This window comes from Salmo trutta, chromosome 12, assembly GCF_901001165.1.
Source record: "Salmo trutta chromosome 12, fSalTru1.1, whole genome shotgun sequence".
NCBI classification, from domain to species: domain Eukaryota; kingdom Metazoa; phylum Chordata; class Actinopteri; order Salmoniformes; family Salmonidae; genus Salmo; species Salmo trutta.
The window spans coordinates 9569230-9593379 of NC_042968.1; the positions used below are offsets into that span (position 1 = coordinate 9569230).

At 40.9% G+C, this 24150-nt stretch overlaps 1 protein-coding gene across 1 annotated transcript; it reads left to right on the forward strand.

Annotated features, from left to right (window-relative positions):
• The first annotated feature begins 2475 nt into the window (after positions 1-2475).
• LOC115202897 (apoptosis regulator BAX-like) lies at positions 2476-8312 on the forward strand. Its single transcript, XM_029767059.1, has 6 exons — positions 2476-2835; positions 3576-3624; positions 3714-3875; positions 5630-5762; positions 6340-6444; positions 7711-8312. The coding sequence occupies exons 1-6, from the start codon at positions 2769-2771 to the stop codon at positions 7807-7809; spliced, it is 615 nt and encodes a 204-aa protein (XP_029622919.1). The 5' UTR covers positions 2476-2768; the 3' UTR covers positions 7810-8312.
• Positions 8313-24150: the final 15838 nt, after the last annotated feature.

Consider the following 24150-nt stretch of genomic DNA (forward strand, 5'->3'; position numbering starts at 1 on the left):
GGAGCGCCAAGTCTAGGTCCAAGAGACTTCTAAACAGATTCTACCCCCAAGCCATAAGACTACTGAACATCTAATCAAATGGCTACCCAGACTACTTGCAAAGCCCCCCCTTTACACAGCTGCTACTCTCTGTTATTATCTATGCATAAGTCACTTTTATAACTCTACCCACATGTACAGTATATATTACCTCAATTACCTCGAACCAAACGGTGCCACCACACATTGACTCTGTACCGGTACCCCCTGTATATAGACTCGCTATTGTTATTTTACTGACACACGGCCAAGGCAACAAAGGAGTGGCTCAAGAAGAAGCACATTAAGGTCATGGAGTGGCCTAGCCAGTCTCCAGACCTTAATCCCATAGAAAATCTGTGGAGGGAGCTGAAGGTTCGAGTTGCCAAACGTCAGCCTCGAAACCTTAATGACTTGGAGAAGATCTGCAAAGAGGAGTGGGACAAAATCCCTCCTGAGATGTGTGCAAACCTGGTGGCCAACTACAAGAAACGTCTGACGTCTGTGATTGCCAAAAAGGGTTTTGCCACCAAGTACTAAGTCAGGTTTTGCAGAGGGGTCAAATACTTATTTCCCTCATTAAAATGCAAATCAATTTATAACATTTTTGACATGCGTTTTTCAGGATTTTTTTGTTGTTATTCTGTCTCTCACTGTTCAAATAAACCTACCATTACAATTATAGACTGATCATTTCTTTGTCAGTGGGCAAACGTACAAAATCAGCAGGGGATCAAATACTTTTTCCCTCACTGCATAAACACCATGGGACCACGCAGCCGTCATACCGCTCAGGAAGGAGACGCATTCTATCTCCTAGAGATGAACGTACTTTGGTGCGAAAAGGGCAAATTAATCCCAGAACAACAACTAAGGACCTTGTGAAGATGCTGGAGGAAACAGGTACAAAAGTATCTATATCCACAGTGAAACGACTCCTATATCCACGTAACCTGAAAGGCCGCTCAGCAAGGAAGAAGCCACTGCTCCAAAACTGCCATAAAAAAGCCAGACTACAGTTTGCAACTGCACATGGGGACAAAGATCGTACTTTTTGGAGAAATGTCCTCTGGTCTGATGAAACAAAAATAGAACTGTTTGGCCATAATGACCATCGTTATGTTTGGAGGAAAAAGGGGGATGCTTGCAAGCCGAAGAACACCATCTCAACCTTGAAGCACAGGGGTGGCAGCATCATGTTGTGGGGGTGCTTTGCTGCAGGAGGGACTGGTGCACTTCACAAAATAGATGGCATCAAAGGGAGGAAAATTCTGTGGATATATTAAAGTAACATCTCAAGACATCAGTCAGGAAGTTAAAGCTTGGTCTCAAATGGGTCTTCCAAATGGACAATGACCTGAAGCATACTTCCAAAGTTGTGGCAAAATGGCTTACGGACAACAAAGTCAAGGTATTGGAGTGGCCATCACAAAGCCCTGACCTCAATCCTATAGAATATTTGTGGGCAGAACTGGAAAAGCATGTGCGAGCAAGGAGGCCTACAAACCTGACTCAGTTACACCAGCTCTGTCAGGAGGAATGGGCCAAAATGTACCTAACTTATTGTGGGAAGCTTGTGGAAGGCTACCCGGAACGTTTGACCCAAGTTAAACAATTTTAAAGGCAATGCTACCAAATACTAATTGAGTGTATGTAAACTTCTGACCCACTGGGAATGTGTTGAAAGAAATAAAAGCTGAAATAAATAATTCTCTCTACTATTATTCTGACATTTCACATTCTTAAAATAAAGTGGTGATCCTAACTGACCTAAAACAGGGAATTTTTACTTGGATTAAATGTCAGGAATTGTGAAAAACTGAGTTTAAATGTATTTGGCTAAGGTGTATGTAAACGTCCGACTTCAACTGCATGTCCTGGAAAGAGCAGGTGTACTTAATGTTTTGTACACTCAGTGTATATACCACCATCCCCAACACACCCCTTCCCACTACTTTGACCCAAACAGATCCTACACCAGGCCGTTGGCCTGGGAGGCTGGACACCCTTCTCTCAAAACCCCCTGTAGTTCTTTTGCACTAAAATATGAGGACATATAGACTGACCGGGTGAATCCAGGAAAAAACGATGATCCCTTATCGATGTACATTTTTAAATGAACTCAATATTAGGAAGGTGTTCTTAATGTTTTGTACATTCAGATCAGGTCCTCGGGGGCCGGAGTGGTGTCACACGTTTTCCCCATCCCTAGCAAACACAGCTGATTAAACAAATTGCATTCTAAACTGAAGATCATGACTAGTTGAGTATTGGAGTCTGGTGTGTTAGCTGGTTCTGGGGCAAAAGTGTGACACCAATCAGGTCCCCGAGGACTAGAGTTGCCCATCCCTGGGTTAGATGGTGGTGCAACACATTTTCTTTGTGGACGAATGTGCAATGCACTTTCCAAACTGTGAAAGGCAGCAATACGCAACATGTTGTCTAGTCTGCCGGAAAGAAACACGAAGAAGAGGCGCAGTTTACCCACCCAACAAGCAGCCCAGGGCATTTACACAACCCACTGTGTATTTTCGTGTTACTTCCTTGTTCTGTCTTATCTTTCGTATTTTTCTGGAGAGAAATGTGTAGACAGCGGTAAAACATTTTTGATTCGGCTACTTATCAATGCGAGCGACACATACGTCTAATAAGTGTTTTCTTTAGATCCCCGCCTTGCGGTTACTGATTCGTCAAGACCCGCTGAGGCGATCAGGAGCTGTTGGACTTCTTCACCCCAGTACTTCTCGTCGATGGCAGACTCCCGAGAAAGAAGGAAAACCGGCGAAGATGAGCCTCAGGGTGCAGACGGGGGTGAAGGTAAATATGAATATGCGCTTGATACTTTGAAAGATCGTCACCTGAAGTTTTTATCTAAAATATTGTAAACTAACACAATGTATAGGGTCCCGTCAGAATCCTTAGTTGCGGTCGAAGTTAGACTTAGTTTTTCCCTGATCTTTTAACATGTAGGATTAATTAGCGAAATGGTGAAAACAGTGTTAGTGAGGTCGGCTATTTCAACATGAAAAAATCTAGCACAAAAAATCTAGAACTATTTTGGGCTACACACTTTGAGCTTGGAAGGCCATAGGAATGTCCTCTGACGTCACTTCACTGTAACAAATGTGAAACAAAAAGTGTAATACTTGGTCAAATCAACATCATAAGTTCGGAAAGTCGAACTCTAGAAAGAGGCCCGAGTCCCCGAGTTGGAATTCCGAGTTGGATGACTGTTCAAATCGTTTTTTTCCCAGTCGGAGATCGTTTTTTTCCGAGTTCCCAGTTGTTTTGAACGCACTGAAGTTGGAAGTTAGAGATTTCCGAGTTCCCGAGCTTCCAGTTGTTTTGAACGCGGCATAACTCAACCCCCAGGTGAAGTGGCATACAAAGTCTACATCATAAAGGGAACATGCAGGTCCTGGGAGAGAGAAAAAGTATCTGCCAATTGAATTGGAGCACAATGCGTGATTAACACATCTATCTTATCACTACAATAAACTGCAATGTCATTAAACATTAATAAAAACATAAAATCACTAACAACTTCTTTGTAACAGATGTCATCGACGACAGAATTATGGAACAAGGAGCTGTTGTTTTAAGAGGGTAAATCAACTTAGCACTACCATTAGTATCCATCCTGATGATCGCATTATCCATTTTCACAAAATATTTGTACATTTTTATCCATGAAGGTATGTCATCGAGAGGGTCAGTGCAGAAAACCCAGAGAGGCGTTTGGCTCCAGAGGACCTTGGTGGCAGACCCAACGAACAAGAGGACCACCAAGTCAAAGACGTGGTACACCAGCTGCTGCTGATCGCTGATGACCTGAACAGAAATGCTGAGCTACAACAGTATGACATGATTTTCTTCTGAATTAACATATTAGATACAGTGCCTTCAGAAAGTATTCATACCTCTTGACTTATTCAAAATGTTGTTGTGTTTCAGTCTGAATTCAAAATGGGTTAAATTGTTGTTTTTCTCACCCATCTCCACACAATATCCCACTTGACAAAAGTTTTTATTTTTATGTTTGCAAATTGATTGAAAATGAAATACAGAAATATTTCATTAACATAACTATTCACAACCCTGAGTTAATACTTTGTACAATCACCTTTGGCAGCGATTACAGCTGTGAGTCTCTCTTGGTAAGTCACAAAGCGCTTTCCATACCTGGACATTTCCCCTTAATTATTTTCAAAATTCTTCAAGCTCTGTCAAATTGGTTGTTGATCATTGCTAGACAGCCATTTTCAGGCCTTGCCGTAGATTTAAGTCAAAACTGTACCTCGGCCACTCAGGAACATTCACTGTCTTCTTGGTAAGCAGCTCTAGGTGTTTTAGGTTATTGTCCTGCTAAAAGGTGTATTCATCTCACAGTGTCTGGTGGAAAGTAGACTGAACCAGGTTTTCCTCTAGGATTTTGCCTGTGCTTAGCTCTATTCCATTTCTGTTTTATCCTGACAAACTCCCCAGTCCTTAACGATTACAAGCATACCCATAACATGATGCAGCCACAACTATGCTTGGAAATATGGAGAGACGTACTCAGTAATGTGGCGTATTGGATTTGTCTTAAAAATAACACCTTGTATTCAGGACAAAAAGTTAATTGTTTCGCCACATTTGTTGCAGTATTACTTTAGTCCCTTGTTGAAAACAGGATGCATATTTTGGAATATTTTTATTCTGTACAGGCTTCCTCTTCCAAAGTCAGCATTGGCCTCATGGTGAAATCCCTGTGTGGTTTCCTTCCTCTCCGGTAACTGAGTTAGGAAGGACGCCTGTATATTTGTAGTGACTGGGTGTATTGATACACCATCCAAAGTGTAATTAATAGTTGCACAATGCTCAAAGGGATATTCAATGTCTTGTTTAGTTTTTTACCCATCTACCCTTCTTTGCGAAGCATTGGAAAACCTCCCTGGTCTTTGTGGTTGAATCTGTGTTTGAAATTCACTGCTCCACTGCGGGACCTTACAATTATCTGTGCGTGTGGGGTACAGAGATGAGGTAGTTATTCAAAAATCATGTTAAACACTATTGTTCCACACAGAGGGAGTTCATGCAACTTCTTATGTAGTTAAGCAAATTTTTACTCCTGAACTTACAGTATTTAGGCTTCCTATAACAAAGGGGTGAATACTTACGGACTCATGACATCAGCTTTTCATTTTTAATTAATTTGTAAACATAAAAAAAATGTAAAACATAATTCTACTTTGACTATGGGTTATTGTGTGTAGGCCAGCGACAAAAAAAATCTCAATTTAATCAATTTTAAATTCACACTGTAATGCAACAAAATGTGGAATTAGTCAAGAGGTGTGAATATTTTCTGAAGGTACTGTATTTGGCTGGTGTATGTGATGGTGGTGGTTTCATGTACTATTTTACTCAAGCAACAAAGAATATAAGCCTGGATGTGAACACAAATGAGTATATTCCCATATCCTATTGTAGTGGTTTGGCAAAGTGTCATCAAATGTAGAACTGTATTATTTTATCATTGTTTCATTTCCTTGACAACAAGAAACATGGAAAGAGAAACTCTCTTACTTTTCCTCAGTTTCTAATTATTTGTGTCTCCTTCCTCTGACAGCCTAATAAGCACAGTCCAGGTGAACTGTGCCCAGGATGTGTTCTTCTCAGTGGCCAGGGAAATCTTTGCAGATGGTATCAACTGGGGCAGAGTGGTCTCCCTGTTTCACTTGGCCTACAAGCTTATTTACAAGGTAATACTTGGAATGTGCCTGTTACTGAATATGAAATCATTGAAACTTACAAATGTAAAGTTTTTAAATGCCAGCAGCATACCACCCTGCATCCCACTGCTGGCTTGCTTCTAAAGCTAAGCAGGGTTGGTCCTGGTTTGTCCCTGGATGGGAGACCCAATGCTGCTGGAAGGGGTGTTGGAGGGCCAGTAGGAGGCCCCCTTTACTCTGGTCTAAAAAAAAATATCCCAATGCAGTGATTTGGGACACTGTTCTGTGTAGGGTGCCATCTTTCGGATGGGACGTTAAACGGGTGTCCTGACTCTCTCTGGTAGCTAAAGATCCCATGGCACTTAACCCCGGTGTCCTGGCTAAATTCCCAACCTGGCCTTCATACCATCACGGTCACCTAATCATCCCCAGTTTACAATTGGCTCATTCATCCCCCTCCTCTCCCTTTTAACTATTCCCCAGGTCGTTGCTGTAAATGAGAATGTGTTCTCAGTCAACTTACCTGGTTAAATAAAAAAATGAATCAAATAAAGCAGAATGAATCTCCCCTTACACTATATGTATATTTGTTATCCCCCTTTCCAAGGCACTGACACAGAACCACTTAGAAATCATCAAGAAGGTTATTAGCTGGGTATTACAGTTCATCAGGGAAAATGTCTCCGCTTGGATCCGACAGCAAGGAGGATGGGTGAGTACCCTGCTGGAGTATGCCAACATGCCCACCCATGAAGACTCCACCGCCAGATGTACAACGAGACTATATTTTACTTCAAAATACCACAAGAGCAGAGACGCTATCACAATCAGTACATACATGTAGTAAAGAGATCAATTGAAAACAGACTGTGGGGGATAGAGGACTGACGTCATCAGTGGTGCCCATAAAACATTTTTTTTTAAAAAGCTGATCTAACAAAGTGGATATTTGTCAAATCTGTCATAATGTATGTGTTCGAGAAGGCCCACAATGTGCATACTAAAATTTGATTTGGTGCATAATATTTAATGTCCTTTTTGGGTTTAGAAAATATGTCTGCTAAATGTCAACCACCGTTTGGATAAGCTGAAAGCGTAGCTAGCCATATAGCAATTAGTGGTGGTGTTTTTAAGTGTAATGCAATTGATTGGTAAAGATGACGTGAACATGTATTGCGGGTGACATCCATAAAAGCGTTGTACCATTTATTTATTTTTACACCGACATGGTGTCAAATACACATATTAACAATAACTTAAATGTAGACTAACTTTGATGGGCGGTATTGAGGAGATTCTGGATCTATCCCCCACAGCGTTTCCATGGCCTGTCCGTTATTTTGGACGAACTCTTAACTGATCTATGGGGCGGCAGGGTAGCCTAGTGGTTAGAGCGTTGGGCTAACCAAAAGGTTGCCAGTTCGAATCCCTGAGCTGACAAGGTCCAAATCTGTTGTTCTGCCCCTCAACAAGGCAGTTAATCCACTGTTCCTAGGCCGTCATTGAAAATAAGAATTTGTTCTTAACTGACTTGCCTAGTTAAATAAAGGTCAACAACAAAAAAATCTATTCAAGAATGCACATCTGACAAGTATAGTCACACGCCCATCGGACAAACCAAAATGTAAATGATGCTAGTTGATAAGTTCTTGTACATACTACGTATGGTGACTCATGCATGCATATCAAGAGGAGGAAATGCTCACTCCTACTTAAATACGACCATGCACATATATGTACTCAATGGCCAATGCAGGCAGACTGTTCCGATGTGGGCAACACCGAGTTCAACTACCTGTGCTACAGTACTGTCAGTTCATAAAGCTACGTTTGTTTGATGATGAGTAACCTTACCTATAGATCCCAGAACTAGCACTAAGGCTTCAGCTCAGCAGGCTGAATGGTATCGAGTCCAGCCTATGACTACGGTTTGTACGGACAACACTGTTGTGTGATTGACTTTTCTTTTTGCTTGCAGGAGGCGGTTGTTAGCACCGTGTCACATTGGCGTACTGTGTCACTTGTGGCTGCAGTGGCTTTCGTGACGGCCATGGTTTACTGGAGGAAAACACGCTGACGTCGTCTCAGGAAGTGCCCTTGGTGAAATCAAAGTGCCCTTAAAATGTGGACAGTTCTCTAGGAAGACGGGTTAATGTGCTATGTCCTGTGCAGTTGATTTGACTTTGGGGGGTGACCTAGTAATCTAGTTTTTTTTTATATGTGTATATATATGATGAATTGATCTGAAAAGGGAGAGTCAGAGGCTTTTTGGTACAGTACTCCACACTGAGCAAGTATTTATTAGTACCAATGTGAAATGGTGAATTTTTCAAAAATGTTTTTCTATTGCTCATAAAAGAACCTTGTTTTATTGAACAATGTTTTATTGGACATTAGATGTTTTATTGAATCCCTAATCTTCTATTGATTTGGATTTCAAAGTAAACCACTACTATTTTTTCACAGCTCTAAATATGTATTATTTCTATGTATCTGAATGGACCAAATGTCTTTTAAATCGTGGCAAGCATGCACACATGTTTAATAAAAATACCTTTGCGAAAGCAAAGTAATATTGCATTTTTTATTTACTTTTAAGTGTTTGCTGGTTAACTCCACTTCCTGAGTAAACTTTAGTTTGGGGACCATACTAACTCTATCATGGTTTGACCAGATCCCTCTTTAACTAATATGTTTTATGACACAAGTTTAGGTTCTTTCTCCTTAAACCTGAAAGTATTGCCCAATCCCAAGGGTGGGCAATCTTACCCACCAAAGGCTGGTGTGGGTGCAAGCTTTTGTTCCAGCCTAGAGGTAACACCCGATTCCACTAATCAATCTTGCATAATAATAGTACTGCATAGTACATGCAGTACTATGCTTAAACCTCAAGATGTCGTAGTACTCTTTTGAGAAATATGTTGGCGTATTATAAACAAAATTGGAATTGTACATAGTTTAGACTATTTCACAAACAAAATTTAGTCTGCGATATAAATGATAGAAGCCTTTCACCCAATCCTTTCTTCTTATGTCCAAGGCCATGATGACCATTGTGGATATTTCTTATTCTAACAAGTTTACCTGAGCTGTAAACCCAGACACTAAAAGCAAATTGATGTTCGGGTGCGATTACAGATTTTTTACCCCCAAAATTTTCCCACCTCATGATTTATTGTATTAATATTACCAGGAATATGGTATTATGTCATTGTCAAACTGGCATCATACAAGATGTATCATTAACATCACATCTGCCAATCCCAGAACTGCTGTACCTTTTCAGGATCTTGAGTGCCACCTACCCTGGCCGTGCCCTAGAATGTTTTGTCTTCTGCTCTCTGCAGTGTTTATGCACAGTTAGTGATTCTGTTTTTAGTCCTTTACCTTTCTGACAAAATGAACTTCCTGGTTATATAGACATGATCAATGTTATTACATAACAAATGCCTCACAATTAACCTTATTAGACTGCTCTGATCGCAAAAAGGAAATGATGAACATGTATTATTAATCATGTATTAATTGTCTCAGTGTAAGTGTAATGAACCATTCTCAACCATGGGCCGGATTCAATCAAGACTGCAGGAAACGGACACTAATGAAACATTCTGTTGTTCCCTGCGCAAGGGAAGGTTTTTGTTTCATTGTGTAAACACTCACCAATAAGTGTGTAATAAATCACATTTTATGCCACTGGTGCAATGTGATTTGTATTCAATGCAGGTTCCCGCAGTGTGAGTCTGATTGAATTCTTCAATGGCAGTATTTTCCATTGCGTCACATTGACAGTGTCCCTTGCACGTGACGATTTGCCACTGTCTTCACCTGAGTACTGCTTTGCCTGGCCCATCTCCAACAGACACAGCTGTGCAAATTGCACCTGTCTTAGCACAACATACAGACAAAAAAAGCGTGGGGATATGATAGAGCACCCAAATGTTGCTCAGCAGCACAAAGAGGAACTCCTCCACGGTGGTTACACAATGTGTGAGTCTCAGACATGTGCATGGCATCCTCTACAAAATTCATTATTTGGCCAGTATTATTTACAAGGATGCGGCATCTAATTATTTTGAAGAATATTGGGTGTTCACGTTTTTTTCTACCTCATGATTCCTATTTTTACAATTAAGCATTGAATGTTCAACGGTAACAGGGGTCGCCGATTTCTGGGCCTGGGGAAAGATTTAACTTTAATTTACCCCTCCCTATCGGTAACGTACATTCTGAATCAAACCATAAAACGCCTGCTAGATCCCATGCTCAACAGGCGTCTGGCATCTCACTCTAGTCAGCTGACATCTTTAGCCAATCTGCTGAACATGGCTATCACTGGAAATCTCAGCCACGGGGTAAACACAGGGCTAATAACCAGCGATCCACGCAACCTCTAAAAAGTGAAGGCAACCAAATAACACTCAGTGGTGCAGTAGATACAGAGGAGAAACCCTGAGTGACATCAGCCCAGTCATCACTGCGTCGTCAGAGAGGCTAACACACTGACAGTGGACTGGTCGCTGCACTTTACTAGATCTCACAAAACATCCTGATGTACATGCGTGTTGCCATTTGTAAATGGGTGGTCGTTTACGATTTAGGTCATTTCTGTAAAATATCCTTTAATACTACATGTGAACTTTAAACCACAGTTACTCCCTCATGTGACATCAGCCCTCTCCTATGACAGATGGTTAATAGTTATCATGTGGTGATAGCTAAAGCAAATTTAAAACTTCTAAAGACTGCAATAGGTGAGGATTGCTCCATGACACTGAACAAAAGTCGGTGTGATCCGACGTGGTCCTCAGTAGCTCAGTTGGTAGTGCATGGCTCTTGCAATGCCAGGATAGCGTTGGGACCACTTAAACGTCAAAAATGTATGCACGCATGACTGTAAGTCGCTTTGGATAAAGGTGTCTGCTAAATGGCATATATTATATATTATCATGGTCGCTAATGGCATCCTAATGTAGGTAAAGAAACAATAACCATTTCATGAAGTGCCGTACTTCAAGCTTCAAGGTCCCCAACTCAAAGCTTAATGGCATTGCTGTGATAGTCAAAGCAAACAGAAATAGGCCAATTCTATTTGCCTGTTTCTCTGACTTTCAGAGCAGATACATATCTTAAGGGGTTATTTAGGACTACTTAGTCATCTCGGTGAGAGTCAACCACCTTTGTGTTCCCTTCTGCACCTGTTCAAACCCCAGGGTCTCCTGACCACAGTGGATGCCAGGGGGAAGAAAAACAACACTGGCACGTAGTGAGGGCAATGTACTGGAAGAAAACAAACACAGAAAACGAGAAAAAAGCTGAGCACATGTTTATAATTGTATTATCAGAAAAGTTGCTTTACTATGAACAAATAGGCCAACTTTGCCTAAATTCCAACTGGACAATGTAATTAGCGCAATTCACACTGCAATAGTCTTCATGTGGACATATTACATTAAAGCAGTATCCTTGATCATCTGAATGTATAGCTAAACAACATTGAAGCAAGTTTGGCAATGGAAGTGTACATTGGGAGTAGCTAACCTCTCCATTAGCAAAAACTAAAATAGAAGGAGATTATGCAATTCAGTAACAGATAGTATTAGAGCATCATAATGAGCGTCTACATCAAAGGATGTTGTAAGACTGTTGATGAGGTGTTATTTTGTGCAAAGAGAGAAGACTTTTGGTCTGAAGCCCAGTATGTGCCCTGTGTTTGTGTCACAGCACCTGGCCATTAATTTACCCTTTTTCAATGGATAAAATACTTTTTTGTGTTCAACTGTTTTTTTAATGATATTTCTCCAAACGTACACAAAGAGCGAAGTAAATTAGGTCCCACTTTAAACAAACAACAGCACCAGGCTTAATGAAGCATTCATAAACTGTTTTCTAAGGCTTATGCATCATGTAATTTATACGCTTATGTCATACTATATAGAGGGTAAGTGGATGAGACTATAAAGGGTGGCAAAGGGCTTATGTCACATTTGGAAAAGCACCAAATGTAGCACCTTTCATCACCCATTATGCTCTATGACTTATAAATGATTTGCGAGGCATATATATATATATATAGTGCTTATGAACACTTTATGAATCTACTGTAATGGACATTGGAGTTCTTGGCAGTAGAAGGACAAAAGTTTGAGAATAAAAATAGTTGCCTTCTGATGTTTATATGTAGTTAGATTCTATCCCACCAGATGTCAGTATTCTTTGTTTGTAGCTAACTGTTCAGTATCTGCCTATTTTTTCAGAAGAGACTATTAATGTACTATGCAAGATAGCATTGTTGCAATTATAAACAAACTATTGTCACATTTAAGAATAAATATTTTTTCATCACTGGAGAAAATCTCAGCACCAATACTTGGCAGTATCTTAGTTCTCTTCTTGAGTTTTAAACTCTTTGCAACTTTTCAATACCCATCATTTTAATCTTTTTTGATTACCACTGACATTGCATGTATACCCAATAAATATTTAATCAGTGACAGTATCATGGTAGATAGATATATTATATGAAATCTTATTGTGCACACCAGGAATATATTATTATATCATTGCAAGGAGAACATGTCCACCTGGACAGAGAAAAAAGAGACAATGCCATTGTAACAAATTTCCATGTGCGTCTTTCTGAAACATTTAGAAACACAAAAATGGTGCGCTATATATGACAATGTGTAAATACCCCTCTTATCTTTATTAATAGGGAACCAGTGAATGGTTGTGCCACTGTTCCATGGTCACTTCAAATTCCATTCTGACAGCAAGGGCACTTAAAGCACTCTCCAGTGCTCATTCATGATCAACCTACAGCAATGTGAGGTTCAGCCAAACGCTTTTTTTTTAAGTTGAGCGGTTCACGGCAGTTATTCTAGACAAATTATCAACACTGAGGGATCCTTCAACTCCGATGTCGTCTAAGGAGGAACCTTTAACCCATTGTGTGCCTCTAATCCTCAACTCCCACCCCCGTGACCCCCGTTCACATCTCTGCTGCAGGGGAGGCCAACGACAGGGCAGCCAGACTCTACACTCATTAGATAAATCCTCATCACTCATTGTGATTATATTTTACGATGTAGACATGTGTACTGAGCAAGACAACACCAATAAAAACATTGTCCAAACATTATGCCCTAAAGGAAGAAAGGCATCAGACCACTGCATGGCCCAGGCTGCTGTGCAGTGCCGTTCAGCATCACCTAGTGTTTCTGTGGCAGGTTGGGTTAAAGCTTAGAGGGAGTTAATGCTCCTCCTGTGTGACCTATAATCCGCTGCTCCCTCTCTCTGGCTCTCCTGTTCAACTGAATGGAGAACTTGGGAGGTGGGTGAAAGGGAACAATTGTTATAGCTGGGGTGAACCTGCCTTTCAGACACTGTCTGTCTGCCCCTTGCCAGCTGTGCAGTTAGTGTTAGGGGATTTGTGATAATTTTCCCCACAGGGCCCTGTCCTCAACTCTGGTGAGGGAGTACTAACGGCTAGACTATGGGGAAAATGACCCCCTGCCTCTTCCAATAGGCCTCCATGGGGCTTGATGGGAGGCAACACTCTGCTCAGTGGTCTTACCCAACCCAAGGCCCCTCTTAAGGAATGCCTGAGAGAAGAGCCTTCATTGGTGATACAACTTACTTTTTAAATGAGTGTATTTACAATTTTATTTTACCTTTATTTAACTAGGCAAGTCAGTTAAGAACAAATTCTTATTTACAATGACGGCTTACTGGGGAACAGTGGGTTAACTGCCTTGTTTCAGGGGTAGTACAACAGATTTTTACCTTGTCAGCTCGGGGATTCAATCCAGCAACCTTTCGGTTACTGGACCAACGTTCTAACCACTAGGCTACCTGCCGCCCCAAATACAAACCATAATTGAATTACCTTTTCCAAAATTGTAAAACTATTGACTGCCGTATTAGAACCAATCTGTTAAATAAAGATTTTGTCTAAAATGAACTAACCTGGGAATGTAAAAGGGAAATCATTACATTATCCTAGTTTGAACATATAAATAGATGTGATGTCAGATGTCTTGTCTAGGAAAGTTGACCAATCTACCCTCTGTGACTATATAGTTTTGCTGTGATTCTCTGTTGCAGCCGGTTTGTCTGGGAAAGGTTGACTTGCATCAAACACCTCAAATAGGATAAATGTCGGTGTGGTACGGTTCTTAACACGTTGTTTCTAGTCCCCATGATCCTAGGCTCTAGATCCACCTGTCTCACATCTGGTAAGTTTCATCTCCAGTGACTGACCAGGTCAAGGACTGGCCTCTTGTCCCACAACGCCAGACTAAGATAACTTTGTTTTCCCTGGTGGTAAAATTTGTATTTATAGAAATGCCAGCTTCACACGTTAAAACACTATAGGCCTTCTGACAGGACCGGACAGGGCCTGTGAAAGCATCTGTCTTATTTATTTTAACACTGCTGGCCGGCCGTCCTGCATGCTGTCAGTCTGTCCTGCAGCAGGCAGCACACAGGACAGTTTTCAGGGTTACAGAGGGAACTTAAGGTGTCCCACAGATATTTTCTCAGCTAAGGGATCACTGGAGCTGGCATCGGACTGAGTGTAAGTATGTCATGACTGTGGTTGACATTCTAGGAGGCTCCATGAATGAGAGAGATTGATTATCGCCCCCAGACTGTGGAGTGAGCATTCGGATTTCCATGAAGAGAGGCACTAATGTTTTATTCCTCCTTATTGAACTGTTGGTCATAAAAGCAGTCACATATTTCATCACGGGATATTCATTGCTGGGATATTTATGGTGTTTAAATTTAGAGAGGGCTGTGAACAAATGCTTCCCTCTGAGCACCGGCAGACAGTATATCACTGAACCCCAGCGATGGTGGCCCTCAGATCTCTGTAACAAACTGACGCTGATCCTCCCATGAACATTTATAACATGTCAAGTCAGCAACCTAACATAAAACAACTAAAATGTCTTCAGAGAACAAGACACAGACAGTGGTACGAACATGGTAAACTGAAGTTCTTGTGGCATCATTGGCAGCATCCCTCCTCCCCTGAGCCACCACTACCAACAAACAGCTTACTTACGTATCTGTGAGTGACAACGCTGCGTGGTTCACTGGTATAATAATGTAAGCCGTGGTGATGGATTGGATTTTGTTCACCGGATATGTTTATCTTGTTGCTTTCAAAGCATCTGCCTGACCCGCTGACATGGATGAAGGTGGTACCGCGTGCACCGGCTACCACCAAATACTAACAGGTCACGACCTTGACAAGATCCGACGAGAGACTGAGAGTTCAGATCACAACCCTTACTTACCAAGGTACTAACCCCCCCAACAAAGACTCGCCGCTCAACAAAGACGACACAATTGGAAAACAGGAATGCAGTGGCTAAAAAAGGGGGGGGGGTAAGAAACAAATCCCATTTGATGCAAAGTTGGTCAATGGCTATTTAACTCATAGCATGCTTTGAGGAGTATATGGACTGTGACTTTCAGGCCCTGTTTGCACAGAAGTGATGCACCTTTGAAAAGGCTCTGAATTGACAGCTTTTTCTCGCTCTGTGTGGTTCAGGCCAGCCCTGAGACACTCATATCACTCGGGTGTGACGGTAGAGAGAGGAGTTACACTTTGAAAACACACACAGGGTCCTCGGCCCCGGCTTTTGTTCCCGGTTGCGGTCCACTGTTCCTGCTCGTCGCAAAAAGACAATAAGAGGGCAGCCATTGGATTGGCTGCCTCCGAATCAAATAGCGGACAGCTGTCGATGCAGAACTAATCTGTGAAGAGGTCTTTCCTGTGTGATAACCACCCCCTACCCTTCAACCCTCCCTCCTCAAACCAGAAACCTAATCTTTGATGGGAAATGACAACAAAAAAGTAACCAGCTTTAAGCATAGCTCGATTTTTTTTCATTCGTTTCGAAAGCTCCCGTTTGGGATGTTCCTACTTATTTGATGTGGCAGCAATTAGTGAGAGACTTTTGTGCTCTGTGAAGATGGAGCGGCCCACTTCAATGATCACATTTATGCTCTGAATAGAAAACAAAAAAACCAAAGAGGACAGATAACATGTTCACATCAAACAGCAAACCGCTTACGCTGTTACTGTTATGGCTCGCTTGTCTTTTATGATGACAAGAAGAAGTGTTACTTTTCCCATGAGAAAGCTTGTCGGTTAGCAGAGTGACATCATAGGGTCCCCATGGTCTGGGCCCACCTCCAGACAGTAGGGTGCTCCCATTTCTGTGTGCACCTAAGTCCATCACTGCCTGCTGCTTTGATTTCTCCTCGCTTTAATGGACCCATTGAGCAATAACAGCCATTAGGAGCCCTGTTGGAGGCCATGCTTTCACTGGCTCAAACTGGGGGGTGATCTTTCATATAACCAAAGGCACAAGTTGCACCTCTGCCCGCAATCTACAGGACACAAATTCATAAAATAGGCCAACTAACTGTGATACTTGTAGCCTACATGTGAAAATGTATCTCAAACTCTGCATCTTTTGACTGATACTTGATGACCAAAAATCCATATTATATCAAAGCTTCCTAACTCCTATTTAGCTGGTCTAAGTCTCTAAAAACGTGACAGTAGTTGCTTTCCGTGAGTTATGTTAAAAAACATCCCAGTTGTTCAATCACTCTGGATCCTATTACAGCCACAGAGGCACATGCTGAAAGATTAATTTGGCTCCTGGGAATTCACAACACACAGAACATGTTCCCTGTCTTTGTTTTAGCTGTCAGACGTGTGTATTCTCTTACCACTGGGTGCTCTGCTCATTGTAAAAGGGATTTGTTAATGGACACACAATGTAATAGCTGGTGATTATGAGAGTGATCAATGTTGGTGTAATAAGAAAGTATTCACACCCCTTGACTTTTTTCACATTTTGTTGTGTTGCAGCCTGAATTTAAAATGTATTAAATCAAACATTGTGGGTCACTGGCCTACACAGAATACCCTATAATGTCAAAGTACAATTGTTTTTCAAAATTGTTACAAATGAATTGAAATGAAAAGCTGAGAGTCTTGAGTCAATAAGTATTCAACCCCTCTGTTATGGCAAGCCTAAATAAGTTCAGGAGTAAAAATTTGCGGAACAAGTCCCATAATAAGTTTAACATGATTTTGGAAGGACCACCTCATCTCTGTAGCCTATACATGCAATTATCTGTATGGTCCCTCAGTCGAGCAGTGAATTTCAAACACAGATTCAACCACAAAGACCAGGGAGGTTTTCCAATGCCTCGCAAAGAAGGGCACCTATTGATAGATAGGGGAAAAATGAAAAAAGCAGAAATTGAATATCTCTTTGAGCGGGGTGAAGTTTTTAATTACACTTTGGATGGTGTAAGAATACACCCAGTCAATACAAAGATACAGGCGTCCTTCCTAACTCAGTTTCCTGAGAGGAAGGAAACCGCTCAGGGATTTCACCAAGAGGCCAATGGTGACTGTAAAACAGTTACAGAGTTTAATGGCTGTGATAGGAGAAAAGTGAGGATGGATCAATAACATGACAGTTATTTCACAATACTAACCTAATTGACATAGTGAAAGGAAGGAAGCCTGTACAGAATAAAAATATTCCAAAACGTGTAACCTGCTTGCAATAAGGCACTAAAGTAATACTGCAAAAAAATGTGGTAAAGCAATTCACTTTTTGTCCTGAATACAAAGTGTTATGTTTGGGGCAAATCCAATACAACACATTACTGAGTACCACTCTAGATATTTTCAAGCATGATGGCTGCATCATGTTGGGGTATGCTTGTAATCGTTAAGGACTGGGGAGTTTTTCAGGATAGGAAATAAATGGAATGGAGCTAAACACAGGCAAAATCTTAGAGGAAAACTTGGTTCAGTCTGCTTTCCACCAGACACTGGGAGACAAATTCACCTTTCAGCAGGCCAATAACCTAAAACACAAGGCCAAATCTACACTGGAGTTGCTTACCAAGAAGACAGTGAATGTTCCTGAGTGGCCGAATTACAGTTTTGACATAAATCTACTTGAAAATTGATGGCAAGACCGGAAAATTGTTGCCGATCAATGATCAACACCCAATTTGACAGAGCTAGAAGAATTTTGAAAAGAATAATGGGCAAATGTTGCACAATCCAGATGTGCAAACCTCTTAGAGACTTACCCAGAAAGACTGACCCCTGTAATCACTGCCAAAGGTGATTCTACAAACTCGGGGTGTGTATACTTATGAAAATTAGATTTTTCTGTATTTCATTTTCACTACATTTGCAAAAATCTCTAAAAACATGTTTTCACTTTGTCATTATGGGATATTGTGTGTAGATGGGTGAGAAAAAAAAGAGTTTCCATTTTGAATTCAGGCTGTAACACAAGTCAAGTGGTATGAATACTTTCTGAAGGCACTTGTAGCTCTAACAACACTATTTCTAATGTTCTTGTTGACAGAGAACATTATCACTGCTTCAGAACCAAAAGTCAGTATAATTTACAATAAGTAGGCAATCCTTTATTTGGAATTTATTAGCATCTACTGTGCATAATACCTCGAAGTCTGATGAATGTCCTTGCATGGTTTTCATGAAACTGCCTGGTGATTTGTACAAACTAAGTAGATTTTTGACATGGATGGAGAAGGATAAGTTTGAACCATTTCATATGGATGTTTAGAGTATAACAGCAAACACCTCAAAGGCCCATTGCAGCCGGTTTTATATCAATATCAAATAATTTCTCGGTAACAATTAAGTACCTTACTGTTTTCCATTAAATGGAAAATTAAGTACCTTACTGTTTTCCATTTGTTTTCCATTAAAATTCGACAAAAATATACAGTACCAGTCAAAAGTTTGGATACACCTGCTCATTCAAGTGGTTTTCTTTTTTTTTACTATTTTCTACATTGTAGAATAATAGTGAGGACATCAACACTATGAAATAACACATATGGAAACATGTAGTAACCAAAAATGTGCTAAACAAGTCTAAATATATTTTATATTTGAGATTCTTCAAAGTAGCCACCCTGTCTTGGTGACAGTTTTGCACACTCTTGGCATTCTCTCAGCCAGCTTAATGAGGTAGTCACCTGGAATGCATTTCAATTAACAGGTGTGCGTTGTTAAAAGTTCATTTGTGGAATTTCTTTCCTTCTTAATGCGTTTGAGTCAATCAGTTGTGTTGTGACAAGGTGGGGTGGTATACAGAAGATAGCCCTATTTGGTAAAATACCAAGTACATATTATGGCAAGAACAGCTCAAATATATTTTTTTATTTAACCTTTGTTTAAATAATCAAGTTAGTTAAGAACAAATTCTTATTTACAATGACAGCCTACCCCAGGCCAATTGTGTGCCGTCCACAGCTAGATGTGATACCGCCTGGATTTGAACCAGGGACTGTAATGACACCTCTCACACTGAGATGCTGTGCCTTAGACTGTTGTGCCACTTGGGAGCCCAAAAAAGCAAAGAGAAACGACAGTCCATCATTACTTTCAGACATGAAGGTCAGTCAATCCAGAAAATTTGGAGTCGCAAAAAACATCAAGCGCTTTGATGAAACTGGCTCTCAAGAAGACTGCCACAGGAAAGGAAGACCCAAAATAAAGTTCAAGTAACAGATACATCTCAACATCAGCTGTTCAGAAGAGACTGCATGAATCAGGCCTTCATGGTTCAATTGCTGCAAAGAAACCACTACTAAAGGACACCAATAATAAGAAGAGACTTACTTGGGCCAAGAAACACGAGCAATCGACATTAGACCAGTGGTCTGATGAGTCCAAATTTGAGATATTTTGTTCCAACCGCCGTGTCTTTGTGAGACGCAGAGTAGGTGAACGGATGATCTCTACATGTGTGGTTCCCACCATGAAGCATGGAGGGGGAGGTGTGATGGTTTGGGGGTGCTTTGCTGGTGACACTGTCTGTGATTTATTTAGAATTCAAGGCACACTTACCCAGCATGGCTACCACAGCATTCTGCAGTGATTTGCCATCGCATCTGGTTTGCACTTATTGGGACTATCGTTTTTTTTTCAACATGAAAATGACCCAACACACCTCCAAGCTGTGTAAGGGCTATTTGACCAAGAAGGAGAGTGATGGAGTGCTGCATCAGATGACCTGGCGTCCACAATCACACGACCTCAATCCAATTGAGATATTTTGGACCGCAGATTTCGAAAATAGTACAAATAAAGAAAAACCCTAAGTTGTGACCGAACTTTTGACTGGAACTGTATTTTTAGTAGGCAAGCCGAAACGCCCACCCATGCAAAACAGGCTGATTACTGTGTAGATTGTACTTATTTATTTTCACATTTTTACAGTGTTAGTTTCATCAGCTGTTGTACAATATGATACAAAACACAGGAAAACATCATTTTTACTGCACTGGGCCTTTAAAGACCATGTTGATAGATGATTTCATTGAATCCACCTCCTTCATATGGAGATGAATTCAGAAATGTTGACCTGAATAAAACACAGACACTGTCAGTTATCAGCCCAATAAAGAGGAGAAGCACAAGTCTTCAAAACTCTTCAGGGAAATGGCAAGTCAGTGAAAACGTGTCCTAGCTGATCAATAAAGTGCGTTGCAGCATTGTTGTTTTACAGTTAGCAGGGGTTAGGGAGGGGGGCAGGGCCTTTAACACCTTCATTGACAAGGAGATATCTGCAGGGAGCCTCTCCAGCATGATTTAGGACAGCAATTTGCCACCTCATTGCCAGCTGGATTCACATAGACAGTGTGTGACTGACTCTATACTGCTCTATCTATGTCTGTCACTTTGGGCCTGGCTGTCCAGTGGTCTTATCCCTCTCTCTGGCTCCCATGATGGATGACTGGAAAGGAGGGATAATACAATGCTTAACAATGGGCCCTGAGGCTTATCCTGCTGTATCTCCTGAAAATAGATGGAAACATCTCATTTCTCAATGAGAAAGTTTAACGTGAACATATTTATGATAGCCTATAATTACAGGGTTGGATATCATAATGATGTAAGACGTCACCTACAGTACTTTGTATTCATAACACATAACAGACGTTGAACATTCAACACATAGCATACCATCAACTTTTTAGCAGTAATAATGCTCACTAGGGTTTTGAGCCAAACAATTTGCATCTACAGTGTACATTGTTGATTCATTTTCCTTTTTGCTGTACAGGAAACTTACAAAAACACTTCTCAGCAGCCACCCCCTTGCAAAATGCAAAAATACAATAGGAATTCGGTGCAAAATAGGTACACTATAGTTCAGTGAATTCAATAGAATTTTGCAACAATGGCAGCCACGGAGCATGTGGAGGGTCTGGACACAAACAATAGCGCTGTTAGCAGCGGCCATCAGAAAGTGTTATTCTTTTTTAACAAACCGTACTGTATTTTTCTGCTCACGAATCCTAATGTGAGATCTGTATGTGAATCTAAGACTTTTGTGTAAATAATGCCTTGATTTCAATGGTAGTGTTGCGCTGTAATAATCCATGGTGACAAGAATAGTGGACCACGTGCAGCCACAATACAGCCGTCGTCTCAATGCACTAGCAGTAGCCAGCAGACCCCAAAGTCTGTCCATCATCAGTACGAATTAAGCATGGCAGTCTCTACATTTTCAACATAGAGTCAGCACTCCACTAAAAGTGGCTGGCATTCTTCTATGGCAGGATACAAGAGCAAATGAAGGACTTGAAGAATAAGAACATGATTGAGCCTATCAGAGCGTCTGTAATGAGGGCCATATGATCCCAAATTTACCCCTAAGTGTTTTCCCAACAGCTACAACAGCAGAGGCTCTATGGGCATGGCAAAACACAAGTGGATCAGAAAATGTGTACAGCACACTGGGAAATGACATGAAACAGATTTTGCAATGAGCATTAAACTTAAATCAAATTGTATGATTTATCTTGTTATGGATACAGTGTAAATATTAAACATGATAAGGTTAGACGATGGCTATAATTATATTATTACTACTGAGATGTCGAAAGAAAAGGATCCTCATTGGGAGTCACTGGGAGTTTCACATGAAATGATGCCCACATAAATCCAGACCGAGCTCTCGTGGCTGCGCTACGGACGTCCTTAGATGTAACAGGATATTGACATGCTGGGGTTGACAGGACAACATACCGAAGTTTCTAATTATAGTCCTCTATACCAACCAACGCACTGCCATCAGTATGACAGCTTCCTCAAATGATGAGATGGACGAGTACATAGACTGAGGGGGCCCTGGTGGCTGCTCACATCAAAAGAGTGCTGAGCACACACACACACACACACACATGAGATATCTGGATCTTGGCTGTTTTGTTTGGGCCCCGTGATGTATGTTTGGTTCTGAGGTTTAAGTTGCTTTACATCTGAGGTCTGTTAAGGACAGCTGGAAACGCGTTATAGAGGCATTGATTACGTCAAGTTAGTCAGTCTTACTGTTCCTCCCCCTTACTCAACAACAGAAGCTGCTGATTATAGGGCAGAGGAAAAACTGTGGGAGTATCTCCCATGTTTCTATATTTTCATTGTCTTCAGTTCATATTTTGCTATAGTCACTGAATTATCGGCTGTAGGATACTATCTGTGTGTTCATGTCACGTCAATACCCAACATTTAACAGAGGAGCTACATGTCAAAAGAAGACTTTACCGGGGTAATAGTCAAAGCAGATAAATACATCTCCACGTGACCCACATGAGGAGTACAAAATGTTCTTAATTTCTGTACATTTCATTATTCAAAATGTGGGCTCTGTCTCCAATAAAGAAGTGTGAGGTCAGTCAGTATGTTCTAGTACTGCTTGAATAATCCCACCAGGTCTTTCTACAGCAGACAATGGAAGTCGGGGAAAAAAATGGCATCGAGTTACAGGTGGTCGTATCTAAACTCCTTTGATGAATAGTAAGTATAGGGCTACCTTTGAATGCAGATAAAAGAAGAAGAGATATCTGGCTGGGTGCCAAAAAGGGACACACTCATTTCTCCATTGGCAGTAGTGCATGAAAATGGGAAGCTATGTCAGGAATCTCCTACTTTGTTGTCCCCTCTTTCTTTCTCCCGTTGATGTGGAGAGAGGACCCTTTCGTGGGCTGCAACGGTCACTCTCCCATGCTAGCTGGGTGTGAGGCATCTTGTAGGACAAGACTGATGACACGGCGAGGGGCGCCAGGGTCGGTGGGGGAGAGGATATGGGGTGCACCATGACCATTCTATTCAGCCCATTTCAATGCAATCTGCTGATCGATTAGTGAAACAAGAGGCACACCAACTCAACTGTCTATAGGACCCTTCGCCCACCACACACACACACAATCTAATCCTTCTCACACATACAAACCAATCCCACATGAAGTAAACATCCTTAAATCATAAAGACCAGACATAAAGCTGCACTAAATTACCGTTGCAGCTTAACATTTCTCTTCAAAGGACTACCATCAGTACTACTTAAGTAGTTTTGGGGGGTATCTGTACTTTACTTTACTATTTATATTTTTGACTACTTTTACTTCACTACATTCTTTAAGAAAATATTATACTTTTTACTCCATTTCCCTTGATACCCAAAAGTACTCGTTACATTTTGAATGCTTAGCAGGACAGGAAAATGGTCCAATTTACGCACTTATCAACGGAACATCCCTGGTCAGCCCTACTGCCTCTAATCTGGCGGTCTCACTAAACACACAGGCTTTGTTTGTAAATAATGTAAAATCAAATCAAATCAAATTGCATTGGTCACATACATGTGTTTAGCAGATGTTATTACGGGTGTAGTGAAATGCTTGTGTTTATAGCTCCAACAGTGCAGTAATATCTAACAAGTAATATCTAACAATTTCACAACAATACACACAAATCTAAAGTAAAGGAATGGAATTAAGAATATATCATATATGGATGAGCAATGTCGGAGCGGCATAGACTAAGATACAGTAGAATAGAATAGAATATAGAATATATGAGATGAGTAATGCAAAATATGTAAACATCATTAAAGTGACTAGTGTTCCATTATTAAAGTGGCCAGTGATTTCAAGTCTATGTATGTAGGGCAGCAGCCTCTAAGGTGCTACTGATGGCTATTTAACAGTCTGATAGCCTTGAGATAGAAGCTGTTTTGTCTGAATGTTGGAGTGTGCCCCTGGCTATCCGTATTTAATTTTTTTTAAACAAGAAAATGGTGCCATCTGGTTTGCTTAAGGAAAGAAGGAATTAGAAATTATTTTTACTTTTGATACTTAAGTAAATTTTAGCAATGACATGTTATTTTATACTTAAGTATATTTTAAACCAAATACTTTTAGACTTACTCAAGTAGAATTTCACTGGGTGACTTTTACTTTTACTTGAGCCATTTGTCACGACTTCCGCCGAAGTCGGTCCCTCTCCTTGTTCGGGCGGCGTTCAGCGGTCGACGTC